Source organism: Falco naumanni, chromosome 12 (assembly GCF_017639655.2).
Source record: "Falco naumanni isolate bFalNau1 chromosome 12, bFalNau1.pat, whole genome shotgun sequence".
NCBI lineage: Eukaryota > Metazoa > Chordata > Aves > Falconiformes > Falconidae > Falco > Falco naumanni.
The window spans coordinates 23554934-23575236 of NC_054065.1; the positions used below are offsets into that span (position 1 = coordinate 23554934).

Here is a 20303-nt window from a genome sequence, read left to right on the forward strand (position 1 = left end):
ACAATTATTCAATCTTTTAAGGAACTTTGTAATTTTGTTTCAGGTTTCTAAGTGCTTCCTAACCTATTCAATCAGCTGCCCTTTGTAAAGTAGTATGAAAATGTAAAACGTTATATAGATGCTATGTATCATAACTAGTAACTTACTAGTTTACTTTCATGTGTACATTGAGTATTTTGGACAGGACATACAGAGAGAGAACATACGTGTACTTCAGAAGAGAATATGTTATGAAGAAATGACTTCTTCAGAAGACTCCTTAAAGACAGCCATAAAGGAAATGGTTTATGTTAGAACAAAAGCATGGTGACTTCTGAATATTACATCACCAAATGAGGAACCCACAAGCAAGACATAATTTTTACTGTAAGTACCATTGCTATAGAAAATGCTTACTTTAGTTAAACGTTACGGATTCTAACCATTTTTCATAACTTCAGGTGGTGCACTAGAATATAGAATTAGATTAATTTATTAATAATTAAATCAGAGAAAATGCTTCAATGACATATATATCTGTTCTAAAGAAAGGTGGTTTATTTTAGTTAATGGCCTTCCTTGTGAAAGTTGATTTTGTAGTGAAGTCTACAGAACACATGTATGTATTGAACATCTGCTATATCTGAATGGCATAATTTAGTTAAATTGCATCAGCTATCCAGTATGCTTTTACTGAGAATGCTTATTTGGGGAGTCGGAGATATCCTTAACTGCTCTGATCACAAATATTACTTGAATATGACGCTTATTTGTTTACATATACCAGTGTGATTCTTAATTTGGAGTTTGGAGATTAAGAAATTGTTGACTAGAGTGATCTTTACCACCCAAAAAACACTTAAAACATGCTTTCACTTAAGCATGTTAGTCTGAGTAGTCCCCACTGCAGTCAGATATTGGAAGTCCTTATGTTTTTATTTCGTAATTATCATCAGGTATGTAAATTTTGACTGGAAAGTTTTCTCAGGCCCTGAGGAAAATCTTAGCCAAAATCTGAGAAAGAAAAAAAATAATCCTTTATTGCTTAGACCACATGAAAGAGGAAAACCTGTAGTCTCTCTCAGACTAAGGACTTACACTACTAGGTTTCTGAAACAGAGATGAATCTTTTGAGCTATTCTGGGTTTAGAATATTTCCTTTGCTTTCGTGTTGGTTTTGTTCTGGTGCCGTGTGTCACCATCCCGCCCCCCCCGCCCAGCCTCACCAAAGGAAAGCTTTAGAAAATGTCTTCTTCCTTCCAATGTGATGTATCAGGGGTTTTTGTTTGTTAGCAGGAATTTTCTCCTTCTGCTTGGTTGTCTAGTCCTTGCTGAGCATAAGGGTAAACATAATCTTGAATAATTGTGTTGGATTGGGATGTGGAAAATTACTGACAGAAACTGACCTTTACTAGTGAGGAACTAGAAACAACTGAGGGCCAGTTCAGTTATGGGAATATGGAGATATGAAAGGTACTGAAGGGTACTCGGTCCTGCCTCCCGAAACTGCAGGTGCTGGTGACTGCATTGTGTTGTGCTTAAAAACAAGAGGTCAGCAAAAGCATTTGATGTGTCAGTAAAAATATTTTATGTGACTAAGACCCTGAAAAATTCCCCGAACAAAGAAAATTCTGGGAAGTCCTCAAATGGGCTATAAATAGGGGCTCTGAAAGATAGCAAATCAGAGAAAAAAAGAACTCAAGAAGAAACACCTCAAGAAATGCAGGATGACTACTTCGGTTCACATCTCTCTCTGACTGGTTATTGTATGTGAACTGGCTTTTCCTCCCTTATGCCTAAGGATGCTTCTCATAGTTACTTTCTGTAGGATTGAGAGACATGAGTATTGCTCATGAATATTTAAGTACTTAAAAGAATGATTGCATTTATTTGTGTATTTTTATTATTTTCAAAAAGAATAAATAAACAGGAAAAAATTAGTTTTTGATAGCTGTATCAACAGATCACTTGAAATGAAACCTTGATCATAGACTTCTTTGAGGAGACAAGTTACACAAGGTAGCTTGACATGGAGATAAACAACTTCTCACCTTCATAATAGAACCTTTAGTGCTGTGTAACAGAACTTTATTCTTTCAGTTCTGTTGTTTGCAGAGTTATCTTTCTCTTTTGTCTATTTTTTTTGTCTGTCTACTATTCAGCATTTCTGAAAGTGAACTAGAACTTACCTTTCTTTTAAATGCTTAATTATGCTGAAATGATGGCTTCCAAAATACTTAACCCTTTTTATTGAAGGATGACTTCTCTAATTAATTGAATCCTTTGTCTTATACTCATTTTACTGCTTTAAGATGTGTACTATGGATGTGGATGCTCAGGCTGGAATTACTGATTAAAAAGCCCAGCCAGTGATCTCTCCTTGTTTTACTTTCTTTCCTTCTCTGCTCCCTCAGACTACCAGTGATTATCTACTTTCCTCTAGAATTAGTTTAACGTTGCCTTCTGAAGCAATGTCAGAGGCTTTAGATAACCTGTCAACCATTAGCACCACAGCTGAAGAATTAGTAGTTTTGAATCTTTAGGAAGCTGATGAACTCAAGCATTTATTTTTTAAATACTGAAAACAAACACTGCCACCACCAAGTTATTTTTTATCAGTTTTCATCCCATGATTCTAAAGAGTATAGAAAACTGCTGAGGTAAGTTGTACTGAGGTATCAAGACTGCTATAGCACCCAAGTACAGCTGTTCCATAGCCTGCAGCACCACTATAAACGCATGACAAATGAAGAATACGTTTGCAAAGTCTAAAGGAGACCTCAGGCAGGCAGAATGGAATTACCTAACTAGAATTTAAGTAAGGCCCCAGGACCACCTGGGAAGGGAGGTGTTGCTTGCTGTTAGTAGGGTGCCAGGCAGGAAATGTTTTTAGATTATTTACTACATAGAGTAACCTGCACTGCAGTCATAATTTAAAATGATAAAATACTAAAGATAAAAATGTACAGCGTCAGTAATTTTCAACTTAGTAATGAGGCATAATGGAACAGAGCCATCATGTTACATTATGCAATCTGCATTATAGACTATGTGAATATAACTTCAGTTATTTACTGTCTATTGGGTGAAATTGCAGCAACTTAATATTTAAAAACAAAAAGTACTTTTCAAAAGAAAAGGGAAGAAAATTCCTCCCTGAAATGGAAGTTTTCCATAGGGGCTTGGATTAGTAGGACACAACCCTTTCCTGTATCTATCTGCCGCATTAAATCTGAAGGGTACATCTCAAAAGAGAGTTGGTGCATCATATATAGGAGGAAGGTGGAGGTAAATATTAGCCATGGCCTGTAGCACAAACCCCTTTTCATATGAAAACCAAAATGTAATGCAAACAAGCCAACAAGATCAGACGTGATTTGCTTTGAAGGTTGTATCTAATAGACATTTAATCCGTACCTCTTTAGAGTTATTGATGTTGTTTCAGTATTTGTAAGACAGGTGTTTCCAGGAAAGTCATAATCTAAAATAAGAAAGGAGAACTAAGCAGAAATAAGGGAAAATCATAAACAGCCTATTAGCACAAACAGCACCTCAGCATCTTTCTCTGAGGATACTGGAGAAGCTGAGGTGAAAGTCTGCTAACAGAACAGAAAAGAGAAAATATTTATAGTGTTTCTAAATTCTGTAGAAATAGGTATTATGTTTGAAAGCAGAGGAGAAAAAGAAGGTTGTTCCAGAACTGTCACTCATTGTTTGACTAATTGATCACCTTGCAAATATTCTTGGTATATCCTAGATCATGCTTCAGCCAAATGAATGGTATTTTATTCTTGTAGGCTCAGTTCCATTTTTCCATTGTTCTTTAAACTTTCTAGTTTTCTGTATTAGTTAAAGAGCTGCATCAATAAATATACCCAGGCATTTGCCAGCCCACTACAGCTGTAAGAACTTAGTTTGCAGAGATCATTTAAATTTATGTACGCTTAGTATGTATGCTTTGTGTTTCTCCTGGCCCTTGGTGAGAATTGTGCTGTGGTCAAGATTTTAAACTTGGAAGTATGCCAAGTGCAAGAGCAGGTGAAAGCTGAAAATTGTCTGGGAGAAGATAATGAGACAGGGTTTGAAAAAGAGAGAGCAAAAAACCAGATGAAAATTAATGCCTAATGCCTGTAAAGTATGAAGTCAAAAAGATAAGCAGTACTGACAAAGCATGTTTGAGAAGTTGAGAGGCATCATGTTGAGATTAAGTAGATGTTTAATACTTTTATTTTAATGTGATTGATTGAGTTAGATAAGATAGATGGTAGTTTAATTTTCTCCTATGTATAACCACTTCCCATCTTAATTAATCTGTAACAAAAAGAGAGGATTTACTTCCTACATCCACTTCTGGAAGAGAAAGGAACCACTTTATGCTGGCAGGCAAATTCATGCAACATTCAACATGGCATAATGCTGAGATCTTCAGTATGATGCGGTAAACCACAAAATAACATGAAGACAAATACCTTTTTGGCCTCCTTCCACTGTTTTATTTATTATATCCTTCTTTATTTTTGACTGGTGGAGAGAAAAAAAATACATGATTTAAAGTGATGATGACCACTTTTTAGCAATGTTTTGTTTTGAGACAGTACTGCATGAAACATCACAGTAAATGCATAGATTTGTCCACGTGTGATATTTGAGTTACTCAGAGAGCTTATATTTCTAAAGGGAGGTCAGAGTGGGCTGGGAGAGGGATGATTTTATTCATGCAGTGTTTCCTGTAAAGGTAAAATTCAGGTTCACAGTGAAATGTAATATATTGTAGTCCAGAGTGGTCTAGCACAAATTTGCTGCATTATTTTTCTGCCTCCTTTTTCACATCTCCAGGTGTTTAGGCCAGGATCTAAAAATGCCTTTCTAAACTGTTCTGTCTGCACACTTTGACTAATCAAACCCGTAAGTTTGGGCAGGTTCTGGTTCCTGTTGATATAAGCAATCCAAAATGTTTGGGCAAAAGAGTCCAGTGTGATTTTTCTGAATAAGCACTCAAAAATAAGCAGTCTCTTATTTAAAAGCTTGATGGCAAAATCAAATGATTCAAAAGACATTAACTGAATTAGGAAACTATTTTATTTACTTTGGGATCAGGGTTAAGATTATATTATGATGCTTTTTACTGATGACATGTGATGAAAAAAGAAGCCCAGAAAGAATAACATTTTTTCCACAAAATGAGGGAGTTGTTGTACAGGAACAATATATTGGACACAGATAGGTCAGCTGGAAAGAAACTTAGAGCTCATAACACCACTTTTTCTGCTACTTGATAAGTGTATGTCTCCATATATAAAATCAGTGGGATTCTATACAGGCATAGCTATCCATTCAGAACTGTTGGACAAATTGAAGAAACCCTACCAATCCTATGTTCTAAGCCAAAATATGTTGCTTATTTCTCTATTTAACACAGACCAAGCTTTCCATCAAAGCTGAAAAAAATTATTTTCATTTCATATGTTTTTACTAGAAATGTTATGCGTAGATTATTTAGGAGAAAAATGATTTTGACTCATTTTCTCCCTCAAAGATTTGGAGTAATATATGCACTATCATATTATAAACTGAGCAGCTGTTAATATCAGAAAAAAATCTTAACAGTCACTTGAATGATGGAGTGGTGGCTGCTGAACTGTTCATTTGAAAACCCATTGAGTTGCACAGTAATCATAGACTCTCCAGTTTCATTGTCCTTTATGCCACTGAGAAATGCCTGCTGTTTTGTTCTGTTTTCATTTTCATCATGCTCCAAACCCAAAACGTATCACTGCCTAAAAATGTGTTGGTAGGTAATAGAGAAAAGCAAGTGAAAGGTCAAATCTCTTGCAAACTGGTAAAACCACATAACTGAAATGTAAATAGAAACCACATTATATGACCAGAGATAAACAACTTATGGGTTGTACTATAATTTATAAAGCTAAGAACATTATCATTAAGGGCGCCTGGGACTGTAGCACTGAAGAATAAGACAAAATTCCCATGGACTTGCCCTTAGATGTGTGTTGGGCTCTTGCTTAGCTGAAGTAAGGACATTTGTTTGGATTCTCTCTGCTGCATCTAATACTTCTTAAAAGAGGTATTTCCCACTCTTCACAAAAATACACGTACGAAACAAAAACTCCTCAGTGGGAGACATGCCCATATAACGATTTTATCTTGCTAATGTTGCCATTATTCCCTCAAATAGATATTTCAGTTTTACCATCTACCATTTGCTTTATATTTGCTCACAAAACAACTTTGTGTATTGTATACACTTATGTTACACACAGAAAGCTTAGTAGAATGCTGAAGAAAGTGCTGATACCATACTCTGTTTTCTCAGACTTGTAACTTTACCTCCAACAGACTCTTACAGGCTGCTGCAGGATTCCCTTCAAAGTCTCATTATGCCCCCATTCCGTGGTTGGTGAGGATAGCTTCAGAGATGTTACTACCATACTGGAAGTGGTGGGAGGGATGCAAAGGCCATACCAAAGGTTGTGTAGATGATCTTTGTCATATGGAAGACAGGAGCTCAGATCATATGCCCAGCTATAAACACATGGCTTGAGGTTGTGTGGCCTCAAGAGCTCTGAGAGTTGAATCTTCACCCCCTTTATGGAGTACTTTAATGCTGTATGTCAACGAGACCATGGCAGCTGCTGGCTGTACTTGCTAACCCACACGTACACCAGAAGAGATCTGCCTTCAGCCCCACTGTTTCTCTCACGTGGAGAAAGCAAAGCCTTGAACACCTGGTTACACATTTGAATAAAAGATTGTATTTGACTATTACAGTACCAGTGCTGCCTGAACTGCTTCTGTGCAACTCTCCTGTAGAAAGGGAGGCAGATTGGCGGGGTCCACCTGTAGTGTGCACATGTTCCTGGCTGAGCCTGGTGTATGTAGTCTGATCTCTCACATGAACAAGCATTTGCTTCCAAAAAAATCCAGGCAGGCAGAAATCAAATGCTGAAGCCGAGTGCAACATTTTGAAAACCACAATGAACTTGTATTATATACTTTTTAAAAAAGGTGTTCTGCCTCCAGTATAATCTTGGCAATTGCAAAGAACCAGATCAAATGCTGAAATGATATCCACTACCAATTCATCAAGGAGAGGGTTTCTAAAGTTTTCTTGAGGCCTTCAGATGAGACATCAACTACTTTCGAATGTTACTGTAATTATTTATAGGAATTTTGAAAACCATTGGTCGAGAAGAGTGTAAAAAACACAATTGCAGAAATAAGCTGGTCTGGAACTGAAGTAGGAAGATGTGTAGCCCTTGTTGCTGATCTATATGCAGAAATAACATGATGAAAATTGATAGGCATCATCATACTTTTGCTTTCATTTGGAAAATACATGTAAAGAATAAACTGTAGGAGGCTGAAAGTAAAATCCTATTAATGTACGAGTCACTGCTGCTTGGATTTGATGACGTCTGGAATGCAATTTCCAACAGAACAGTTGTAAAAAAATGGCAGAGAAGGGCCTTGCTGAAGAGCTCTGCTGATGTAGCTCAGCCTTGCTGCAGTCGGTTTTTCTGAATATGAGCTATACTTTGCCATCTGTCTTCTGGACCACCATTTTCTCTCTTTGTACCATCAGCAAACAGAGAGGCAAGACACTCAGGAGGTGCTGCATGCTACCGCTTCCCTTGTTCTTTGTATGTGCTGCTTGGAGTTGAGTCCTTTTTTGAGAATGTGGCAATTACCACCTAATGTGACACAGCGATGGCTTTATGGTTGCTCTGTGACTTACTGAGAAATGGCCAGCTCTCAGCCTGTGCAGTAAAGGCCACTGACCCAAGCAGAAAGTAACAGTACTTGTCCTCTTCAAGATGGGACAGAATTCTTGCCTTTACCAAGTGTATGATACAGAAGTAAAAGTAAGTGTAAAACTGCACTGAAATCAATACTGATGCTCAGTGAAAGCAATGTTTCATGGCAGATATTTAACTAGACAGTTTTTCTTCGTGATTGCCTGGGCACTGCATGTGAACTGTGTTGCCTTTTGCTTGTATAGCAAGTGTTCTGGGAATCTTTTCTTTAACTACTTAGAGCTGCTGCAAGAGTCTTGGTTCTCTTGCTGCCTAAATGCAACCTGATGTTAAAAAATTCAAAAGAAGCTGATATATAGTCTGCACCTTTTTACCAAGGGTAAGAAAAGATTAATTCAATGAACAAGGAATTGGTAGCAGTGGTATACATCTGGTTTTCTTAAAAAAAATGTATAAAAATTGCATCTGAAAAGCCTATATTTTATGTATATAAGGAGAATAAACTGTTTTAGCATAAGTAAAATCCTCAGAGAGGAGGAACCATATGTTACCGACTTTGCAAAATACACATTTTTTGTCATTTATATACTTCATTCTATCAATCTTGTCCTCGTACAGACCGTAAGGAGGCTGGGATACTTATATTCAGGAATCTGCTTCAGGTTTCTATTCAGGTGAGACGTGTCCAGCAAAAGGGGACACCACCATGAAGAGCTCACCCAGACTGCCATTATGTCGTGAAAAGAAGGCACACAGGCGAGGAATGAAATTCTGTACAGAAGTTTTCTGTAACTTACAGGTGCTATTGCTTCTGTAGAGAGCTGAACACTGGTGCAAGGAAGAGAACATCTTCACAATGCAAACGTGCTTAACACAAGTGCAAAGCCATGGAGTAGAGTGGCTTAAAAGATCAAATTGAAAACCGGTGGATGTGTAATGTCTCTCCACAGAGGTGTAATGTCAGGAAAGAAAAATGCAGCTATATCCAGGAAACACATTTATCAAGAGTCTTTGCAAAAGTATTTGGGATTTCCAGTAAACCATAACAAACACTGTAGAAATCCTGTTTTTAGCTGTGGGTGGAGGACAGCTTCTTCACAAAAACTCAAGTACATTTAAAGCTATGGGGAGACAGGACTTTAACGGGATAGTGATGGCAGAACTGTGGATGCCTCCAGCTGTATGACTTGAGAGTGCTGTAAGACAGCCTGTATGACAGATCTGTAGACAGAAAATCATCAGCTTTTAAGACAAGAGTTGTTCTGAGCACAGTTTGGCAGTCCTCAGAGTTAAAAACAGGGGGAAGTCTACTGTCTTCTCTACTGAACTCCTACCTGTCCTTTCAAAATTCTCCAACTAGGTAGGCATTTTTCTGGGAACATTGTTGTTGGCTTCTCCAAAAGCTATTCACTGATCCATTGGGCACTGTGCACTTTTCATTTTAAACTAACATTAAAATGTGCATCAGAGCTCTGTTTCCCATAATCTATGGGAAAAATGATCGGTGGGAACTTTGCTTTTACTGAGTTTATTCAACACTGCATAGTGCCTTACCCATGCACAGCTTTTGCTCATGGATGTAATTGTGCCGTGTACTCTACCTATGTGTGTCTATTTGCATCACCGCAGAGATAACATGTAGTAATAGGGATGTACGACTTTTGTGAAAAAACAATGCCTTCATCCAGGTTGGTGGCAGACAGGAATGCACATCTGGTATAGCGGGTCAAGGTTGTGTTGCTGTTCTTTGCTACCATGAATTGGAGATGCTGAGAAATTTTCTTGAGGTGTAATAAAATATCTTTGATGACAGAAGCCAGTTCTTCAAGAAAAAAAACTTTGCTCACAGGAAAGCACTAGTTTAACTGAAACTTCCCATGGGGACCTGCATTTCAGCTCCACCGTGGACACAACGGTGCAACTACTTGGTACTGCCACACTAGTTAATGTGCTGGATCAAGCTGATTAATACTGTCTCTTCACTCTTCCATATTCCAGTTGAGGATCCTAACCTACAGTTTAGTTGCTTTTGTGGGATGTGTGAGGGTCTTTTACCTAGTTCTAAACAACAACAACAACAACAACAACAACAACAACAACAAAACTTAAAAAGTTTTCATTCTCACATTATGTGGAAGAGTGCATTCACATGTGTGGGAAGATCCAGTTTCTATTCTAACTACCTGTGCAGTCAGTGCACACGCTTCCTTCTTAGTTTTGCTTCAGCAATTGCCTGGCTTCTTAGATCCTCCTCAGTAGCAAATACGTCATATCAGCCTCTGACACCATTTAGATGAAACAATGCAAGGTTTTTATTTACCCAACATAAGAAAAGTAACTCTTAACAGGAAAGAAAAGGCAAATGGAAAAATCCTGAAAACACTTAGATAACCAAACAACCCACGGTCAACCTGTGCTCCCTCCTATGATTCATTTTCCTAGCTCTGTCCACAAATATATATTTTTTTTCCTCCAACTGCCCCAGAAAGGGTTGTCCTCCTATTCACTGTGACAGTTTTTCTATTTCAGATGGGTGCAAGCACAGCCTTTTCTGCAATTTCCAAACATGTATTATAAACAGAAGTACATTGTAGGGGGAAGTAACCTTGCTAACCTATGCATATACCAGAGAAAAGTGTGAGGATTATATTAAAAAGGGTAAAAAAGGGTTAGTAATATGAAGAAGCAGAAAAAGTTGAAAAAGGCTGTTCCCAACTGCTTTTAAAAACTGTCTTTAAATTATTCACTTGGCATTTTGAGAGCTCACAATTTGATTTTTGTCACTCATCTTAATATTTAATCACAATTTTTAATTATACTAGTAACTTGAGGCTACTTCTTAACTCAGCAATAGCTTCATCTTCTATTAATAAATGGTACATATCCTTGGCTTTGACACTTACTTGCTGCGAGTGTTTTGGCTTTGATAGAACACGCAGTCCAGGACACCGTTATTGCCTCTTAAATCTCAGATCTTCTCAAGTTATCACTACAGTGTTTCACCCTGATGATGGTAACTTAGCATAAAAATGTTCAATTTTCACTGTGGTTCTTAGTGCTACTGTTGCTAAAAATACAGGAGATCAGAGAACAAGTTCTTGGAAAACAGTCTTATTCTAGAAGACATTTTTCCCCAGATGATTTTTCTTCTCCTTAGGCTAGAGAAGGGACAGACTGGTCCTGAGAGGTGTGGGTTGGAAGAATGTTACATCTGTGTGTGATTGAGAGGGTTTGAGATGAAGGTCTTGGATTTTTCAAGCTGCATGCCAAATGAACTCCCATGCTGGGGTTGCGGCGCTCATGTGGCAGTGGGCTGCACTGGTTTGGAGGCTGCTGGGGGACCTGAGCCAATGGGCATGGCTTTGTCTGGGATGCAGAGGCCATCCAGCCCATATCCACAGGGGAACAGTAAAAGATGTGGGACTTGCTGAGCTATCCACTCTCCCAACAGCTCCCTGAAGTCTATGTGGCTCTGTGAAGACTGCAGAATGTGGTTTATGGGTTCAGGAAGGTTCACCATCAATCTGCTGAGCCTCTGAGACCAATCTGTTTTTGCAGGCAGCATGTCATTTTTTATAAATTGACCAGTCTCTATTTTACAACATTAGGTTTTTGTTCTCATCCTCCCTATTGAGAGGTTGTTCCAGAAGCTGGCTCTTCTCATGCTTATTGTGATTTCCAGCCAAAATTTATTCACAGAATGGTTTTGTTTTTGTGCCAACATGGTCCATGAGCTCAAAAAAGTCTTTTTGATTGATCTACATACAGCAATCAGATGTCTTTTCAGCCTTCATTTTGCCAGAATAAGTGAGCCAAGCTCTTCCAGTTTCCTCTGAAAGAATGCATCTAGAAGCCTTCTTTGCTGCTTTTTGGGTTAATTTTTGTGGACCACCAATGACTAGAACTAAGTGCACTTTTCCCACTGATATTTTACTGGGGCCTGTGGGCTGGCATGCAGGACTGATGGCCCTTGCTGGCCAAACCCCACCTCCTATGTATTGTTGACACCAGCAAAAATAATCAGTATAAACAAGATGGTGGTTTTAACAGGACTTCTAATAAATTTCATTAAAACAGACTAGAAGGGCCTAGCTTATTAGGTGGCACTTTGTATTCATACAGTGATAACACAAGGATCAGGAACCAGAAGACACTGGCCCATATGGGTAGTTCTGTTTGTAGGTGGGTCCGAAAGAATCAGTACCCCAAATTGTGTGATGTTTGGTGGCTTTCTGTTCAGTGGCTGGCCACTTGGGATTCCTTTAAAAAGTGCTAACTCTCCTCATTTACTTAAAGGAGACCTGCTGCTTGTAACAATCTCCTTCCTATGGCCAGAAAGCTTATTTTAGACTTGGGTTGAAGCAAGGGTTTAAGGATAATTGGACTCTGAACAGTCATAAGCAGAAGTGTAACATTCCTTGCACAATGTATTGCTTTGAACCACAACAGATCAACAGCAAGAGGAAGATGAAAAGAAGCGTCAGCTTCCCTCCCTCACAAGCCCAGTGTTACACATACCCAACACATACTTGTCAGTTTACCCATTACAATTCGGAAGATTCATCACAGTTACAAGATTACCTGGGCACTGGCATTAATTACCACTAAAAGCACTCAATGGTATCTGAAGAAGAACAGAAAAGACCCCATGCATCCAGTATCAGAAACATAGAAGACAATGTGAGGGATGAAGGACCTGGAATGAATAGCAGCTAAGGACTACAGCTATTGCATCTGGGGTTCTTGAGAAATGCATCAGGCAGAGGGATTAAAGGAGAATTTTGTCTCTTCAAAAAGAAAAGTTGCTAAAGAGAAAGGTGAGCAAAAGCTAGCTACTCTTTTTTCTAGTAACCTCAGGCCAGAGGCAGTGGATATTATTTAATAACCTACAATTAAAGAAGAGCAGTCTAATTATCAGTTTGTGCAAAAAAAAGTTGTGTCACACTCTTTGAAAGAATGAAATTCTGAGAGCATTAATTGTATGTGAAATACCCAGAAGAGAAATATATTTGATATTTGTAAAAAAACCCATGCTTTTTTCTCTGTTTATGGGATCCTAATTTTGAGATCAGATTGCCATAGAGAGACCAAAACTGAGAGAGAAACACTGCATGAGATTCTGACTTACATTTAGAAGCAGCTGTGTTAGTTTGCCAGGCTGCAGAGCACTCTTGGATGAGAATGCAAGTTTTAGGAAGGAAAGGGGTGATGGCACCGTAGATTGGGCTGGCAAACAAGTCTTATTTAAGAAAAAATATGGATTGACGAAGTGAAAAATAAACAACTTCAACAGTTCAATTCTCACATGGAGTGAATTTGCAAGAAGTAATGTGAAAATTTACACCGGACAGAAAAAAAGGAAAAGTAAACAATGCCTGGCCCTCAGTAGAGCTACTATTTTGGCAGGAAACAAAACTATGTGTGGGAAGCTGTATCTAAAAGGAAATTAAGTATATGTATTCTGCACGGTAAAAGAAGATTGTTCTGTGGAAATTGCTCAGATAGAGAGCTATTTCAAATGACTGAAAAGCCCCTTTGAACATGAATGGAATTGTTGTTGCTTATAAATTGGATATTGATACCCAGCTCAATATGAAATCTTAAGTCAATTTGAATACAAACGAAAAAGCCCAGGTTGTGCAGTAACAAACTCAGTTCTGTAATAGCTGTATACAAACTAAATGTAGTTGCCAAGCAGTCTCTTGAAAACATAGAAATTTACTTATTATTGAGGGAGACAGAATTTGGAAATGTGCGTGGTACTTCATCTCACAGGGAGAACGTGTAAGCTAGAAGGCCAGAAGCACTTGGAAGTAGAAAGAAAAACAGCTTAGAAAAAACCTGCAAACTAAATTAGGATATAGGCAGAAAAGAAGAAAAATTATAAGGCAAACTTCACAAGGGAAAAAGAAAATCAGTCATAAGAGAACAGTAAGGAAAATGTAGAACAAAGATCAGAAGTTGTTAAACATACATGCATAATTAAACTTTCTATCCATGATCATGATATCCATTATATATTTTGGAGAGTTTAGAAACAAATGTCCATTACAAAGGAGAAAAATGGCCCAGTTCTCCTGGCGCACATTTACAGCTGAGTACACAAAGAACTAAAGCCCAACCTGTTAACAATTTCTTGTCCACAGGGAACTCCCTGCGAAATGTCGTCAAGTCACTATTTTCTGGGTCACTTTGATAAAAATGGACATAACAGCACTTTTCCACCTCGAAGAATTAATGAAATAAAGTTAACTTCACAATATTTAACATATATATGCTATTGTAATGAAGCCAATACACACATCTTACCTAGTCAGACTTAGTAGTCTGTACTAGAGAGAAAAATTATGGCAAGAACTAAGGGAATAACTTTGAATAATTGGCATGCCATTCATTCTAAATTAATGGGTGACTGCTTTGGCTTGGTTCATATGCTGATTTGAATCTGATGGGTAAGTGAGTTTCTATCATAGTTCCACTTTATCCAAAACCAAGCTGTGTACACCTTTTTCAGGTACACTTTTTTTTAGTGTTTGCCTTTTGTGCTTTCCTGCGGTTAGTATTTTCTGAGACCTGTGCTCTGCTGAACGCCCGTGGAAACCTCTTAAGCAGGTAGACTACTTCTGTCATGGTATGTGGGAGTCCTTCCCATTTCCCTGGGCTCACAAGCAGATGCAGGCTGAATGCCGTTGCTGTACTGGAGCAAGACCCAGGCATGTGCTGATCCCTTGTCCCCACACCTCTCAGACCCAGTTCTCATGCCAAGGAAAGCTCGAGCCCAGAGCCTGAGCGTGAGCCATGGCATGTTGTAGCCGGGCGTTGGTCTGAACGCTCTTTGGAGCAGGACCCTGGGGCATGCCAAGGCATGCATGGGAACATAAAATAGACACAGCCATAGATAATGTGAGAACTGAATGCCTGTAAGTTTTTAGGCTTCCTTTGAAGTTGATGGGAATTCGCCTGAATAAGGTATGTGTAAAAATGGAATAAAAGTGTTCAGTTTTGGCCTGTTAGGACATGGGTGCCAACAGAAAATGCTTTATTGCCAAAATCATAAGCAGCTAAATATTTGGGGATTAAGAATACTCCACCCAATGGCTTTCTGGTTAAAGCATTCACAGGGAGGTGGAAGATGTGAGCCCACGTCTCCTCTCCTGACTCCTGGGTGGATGTTTCCAGCTACTGAGTTGCACCAAGTGGTGCCTTTTAGCTCTTTGTTCTCCATCTTTCCTCACTCCCCACTTTTTACTCTGTTCTTGTCACATTAACAAGCCCACCGAAACAGCATCTGGAACCTGAAGTGTGGACAGATCCTCCTTTGACAGATTTAAATTGCAGAGCTTGACAGGGTTTAGTACATTTCTTTTTCTGTAGTGTCGCCCAGTGGCTAGTTGATAGCAGTTCCTGGAAGACCACTGTGGGTTCCCCTCATGGGTGACCGACTTTCCCCACGTTACATTGGGAGCTCAGGCTCTACCTTTGGACTGCATCGGCTGTGTTCAGCTAAAACTAGGTGCATCAGTGCAGAGCATGGTGGCTTTTAAATCACTGTGTTGACTAAGCCCAAAGCCTGTAAGAGCCAAGGTGAAATCACAAGAAATAATGAACAAAGCTTGGCTGAACTTACTTACAGTGGTGTAATCTAAGTCAGTGAGGTTGCATCAATATGCAGTAACTGACTGAATCTGGACTGGAAGAAAGACTAGGTCACCTACCCTTGTCCTCTGTTATTGCAGGCAGCTAGACCATGTAAACCCTTTCACAAACTAGGGGACTGGAGCATCTCCCTGGTGAGGAAAGGCTGACAGCACTGGGCCTGTTCAGCCTGGAGAAGTGAAGACTGAGAAGGGACCTTATCAATGCATGCAAATATCTTAAGGGTGAGTGTCAAGAGAATGAACGGAGCCAGGCTCTTTTCAGTGGTGCCCAGAGACAGGACAAGGGGCAACGGGCACAAACAGCAACACAGAGAGATTCCATCTGAATATCAGGAAGATCTTCTTTACCTTGAGGGCGGCAGAGCACTGGCACAGGCTGCCCAGAGAGGCTGTGGAGTCTCCTTCTCTGGAAACATTAAAAACCTGCCTGGATGTGACTTTGTGCAACCTGCTCTAGGAGAACCTGCTTCAGCAGGGGGTTGGACCAGATGATCTCCTGAGTTCCCTTCCAACTCTGAATGTTCTGGGATTCTGTGATTCTGTGACCCTCCAGCCTCCAGCTTGACATTATACATTCTATAGCCTTAAATGAATATGAGCCCAAGGAACATAAACTTACCAACTTTACTACTGCAGCATCTTGTATGTCAGTATGTCTGTAGCAAGGAGGCTTAGGGAACACTTACGGCGAGACAGGGAGTCCCATGCTGCAAGTCAGAAAGTCACACATTTCAATGCCAGATTTCTGTTCAGCTAAGTGATAGCTCTATCTTTGTTGCATTATAGGAGTGTTCATTAACAAGTTCATTACACTACTGATATTTATTAATTATGTAGTATAAACTTTTTATGATATACTAATATAATTTTAATATTATAGTAATAATTAGAGCTTATAGCTAGTCTGAATGCAGTATGTGGAGATAATACAGATGTATACCTATCTAACATGTGCAAGTGGTTTATTGAAGGATGCATTGCTGTCAGTTAATCAGTAATTGTTTTATATGGCTTCAGTGTTATTTACCTTAAGAAAAACATGGCTGGGTGAGGCACATTCATTTGTGTTTTTCCATATGTAGGTTTCTGTCAAACATTCTAAACACCAGCTATTGGGCATATGTTCTTCCCTAAGTGGTCATTTGGAATGGCTAGTAGTTCAGCAGTTATTGACAGGTTGCTTTCTGGTCTAAAATTAGAGGAATGTGTGGATCCTTGTACGCAGCATGTATTCAAGTAATAACGAAAGTGATTGATGATAAAAAGCTTTCTTTCTACTCTTCTGTCATCAACAACCTATTGGGATCAAGAGAACACTGGGATAGAAATTAATCTTCCTTGAGTTATTCTATACAGTCAACTGATGGGAGATTTCTTTGATCTCATTCAGTTGAAATTGATTAATTCTGTTAATTACTCTGTTTGAACTGAGTTAGCAGGAATTTTCTGCGTGTTGCAGCATCCTTGATGGTTTTTCTTCTATGCTAAACAAGTAAACTTGGTAAAGAATTTGAAGGGAGGTGGTGTCAGTGTAGTGTTTGCTGACTAAGATTGATGATGACTATCAGTGACAAATATCTGTAGAAGTGATCAGATGTAATTTGTTTCTGCACTTGGATTTTTCATTGAAACTGTCATTGGTTAAAATGCATAAACAGTCCTTGGAGCAGGAACTCATGTCTTCCTCTGCCAAGTGAATAATAATCACTAAGCTAGGAATGTTTTCTCTCTTTCTCCCTCTGTCTTTTTCCCACCTCGTGAATCCTGAGTTCTACAGGAAGAACTAGGATTACATTTGAATTCTTTAATGCCTGCTAGATTATGGGATTGTCATAAATCTAAGGACATCCTTTGAATCTCATGCCTTCTGCTTATTACCCTGATGACTGCTTAGTAGGTTCTGATTAACATTGATAGTGGGACCCTAATCTCCTGCCCGGAGTCTGTTTTTTCCAGTAAGCAGAGTGCTGGGGACTGTCAAAATAGGCTGACATGAACTGAAAGATTTGTCTCATACTGAGGATATGGATGCTTAAGGTTTGTCAGCCACCCTGAAATCCACCTTTGCTCTAACTAGCTTTCAGTCAAAAATAAAATAAATTTATTATACTAAAATGTTAAGATTAAAACAAAAATAAATCAGTGACTATTTCTGAAGAGAAGTATGAGAAATGAAACATATTGTAGCTACATCTCTTTCTAGTTAGGCTTCAAGTTGATTCATCTTTCCCATGTAGCTAGTAGGCACTTAAGCCCAAACAATTTCCAAAATAATTTCCACAGCCCTCTGGTGCTGGGATCCAGTTCTCTTGCATATTCCTTTGGAGTGCCCTTTGGTGACAGCGTAGGCTCTGCTGGAAGTCAGCAGCTAACTGACTCTGAAGAAACCCTTTATGCAATAGGAAGGCAAAAAATAATGACAAGCTCAGTACTTGCTCTGGGGGTAAACAGGTCATTTACCTGTTTTCAGTAAAATTCTTTCTGCTGATGGCAAGGGACGTTAAACTTCCTAAGCACCTGTGTAAGTATATCATTTATAACACTCAAGTCTAAACCTTATTTTGCACAAATATGTAAGTGGGGACAACAAATACAGGTCAGTAATATTTCCTAGAGACCAGACACAATTACAGGACTGCGCACCTGAATCCAGTAATGTGTTAGGATCAGTGATTTTTAAGCGTGGCTTGCTGAAATGGAGGGAGCCCCAGTTATAGGCTCTCTCCAGGAATGTGAAAGATGTGGATTTAAATTCTTTTATGCAGAAGAAATAATTAGAGTCCTTTTTCCCCTTACCCTGAGTCTTCCAATCATTGCACTGTTGCATAAAATCTGGTGGAGGCTTTTCTACTATTTATGTTTTAAAAGGAAGTGGTAACCATCCCTACATTTTACATAAAGTTTGTTCTGCTAGCATTCCAGAAAAGCCAAATAAACTCCCCTGAGGAGATAAGTAAGGAAGGCTTATTTTCTGGATCAATTGAGCATAAAAATGCCATTAGTGTTGAGCAGCATGGTGGGAAGTGTATTTGTGTCCAGAAGCAGAAAGCTTGCTAAAGGACACCAGTGGTGAAAACTGAGCCACGCAGAAATTAAAAAGAAATGTTTTTTTCAGGATCACGATTTTGCATATAGGTGCCTCTGTCCAAGAGAGATGCCGTGTCTGTCCCTGGCACAATGATACAGAAAAACCCAAAGCAGCTGACACAGAGGTAACTCCAGAACTGGAGGCAACACGTATGTGCTATAGGAGTACTGTATTTGAGCCAGTTTGCCATGCTGAGAGGTCAGTTACTAGTTTGAGTGTGCTGCTGTGAAGACCATACCTGCCCTACCTTCAGCAGCTGGCAATGTTTTTGTGTTACGGTGCGCAATCTTGTGCATGCAGCAGCTTGCTCTGAACTCCCACACCGCTCCTTGTGCGGCGTTCCGCCGTGATGTACAGGTATATTCAAAATCCTTCACATCTGGGTTACATGTATTTATATAGATTTGCTAGCAGCATGCAGGTCCCTGTAAGTTAGGAATAAGGGATATTTTTCCCACAAGTCTACTATGCTAATTACAATATTGTGATCATAGCTGACTTTCCAAAATACTCTAGGCAATTTTTACGAGTAAGAAAAATCATCAGATCATCCCTCTAAAATAAAGAAAGAAATTGCCAATGAGTCCCCAAGAATCTGGTACAAATGTTCAGCCTGAGGCTTCCTTACTTACTGCTTTTGTTGCATTTCTTCCATTGAGATATTCTTATTGGATGAAGCCTTAAGTACATTTTGTGAATAGTAATCCCCTTTATATCCGAAGTTGTTATGGGAGAGAACATGAAAAGCTAGGAAAGCAGTAATTTCAGGAATTTGTTTCTTATGGCTTTTCTATTAAATTTTCTTGGCAATTACTCTTCTTAATTCGGTATACTCCCATTTTTAACAAAAAAAATCATGGAGAGTTTACATGAATTGTTACAGGGGGTCACTTACGATATATGTGGCCAATACAAATAATTTAGAAGAACAATAATTTTCATTGAAGAATACCTTTTACACTAGCATCATTAATTTTTTCCAATCTTACTTTGCCCATTTATGTGATAGGGCAAGTGACCTTTTTGGGCAAGTGATTATAAAAGTATTAAGATGTTGAGCATTTTAGAAATAGAACAGCCTTCATGTCCAGGCTGCTAAAATGTCATGGAAATTTCATAATATTAATTTTAGCTGGTTTATGTGAAGGGGTCATATAAAGCAACTTTCTCACCAGTCACAGTCCTAAGTGTGTCTGGTTGTCTTTGGTGCCTGGGGTATTTACATCTGGGGTATATTTACATTTGCTATGCAAAGAGGAAAATGTGGGCAAATCTTCCCCTATATTTTGCACCTTCGTTTACCTTGGAGCTGGAGACCAGCTTTTAATGTTCCCTCTAACAACTGAAAATAAAACAGGAAACTACAAAACTGGTTCAGTTTCGTTGCATGCTTAACATCAGTGGCACGACACAACTGAAAAACCTTATTTCTAGCAAAAATGTAAAGATAGATTAGCAGATACTTTAGAAGTGAAAAAATGAGTATGAACTTGTAGCTGTTCTCCTGCCAACACAGTCTGTAGCTGCCAACCCAAGATGAAACCAGCAAGCCCAGAATTTCAAGGTCTACACTTTAAAGAAAATAGAGGGAAGAGTGTTCAAGGATGGAAGTGCTGAGCAATGCCAATGCACTATCCATCTGAATGGCAGAAATTTACGCTTCTTGCCATCCAAGCACCTTATGAAAACCGGGCTCTGTTCACCCAGCTTTCTGCCTGCATGGTGCTAGTGGCACCTTTAGCACAGCAGAAAGATTTGGTCACTGGAAAGGGCCGGCGATCCTTTGCAGCTGAAGCTATGAAG

The 20303-nt window shown here is 39.0% G+C and overlaps 1 protein-coding gene across 1 annotated transcript in view; it reads left to right on the forward strand.

Moving 5' to 3' along the window:
• The first annotated feature begins 187 nt into the window (after positions 1–187).
• The window catches only part of KCNK2 (potassium two pore domain channel subfamily K member 2), a 104158-nt gene continuing 84042 nt past the window's right edge, over positions 188–20303 (forward strand). Inside the window, exon 1 of the mRNA XM_040612372.1 lies at positions 188–366. Within this exon, the coding sequence (XP_040468306.1) occupies positions 333–366 (34 nt within the window). The 5' untranslated portion in view covers positions 188–332. The remainder of the gene's footprint in view (positions 367–20303) is intronic.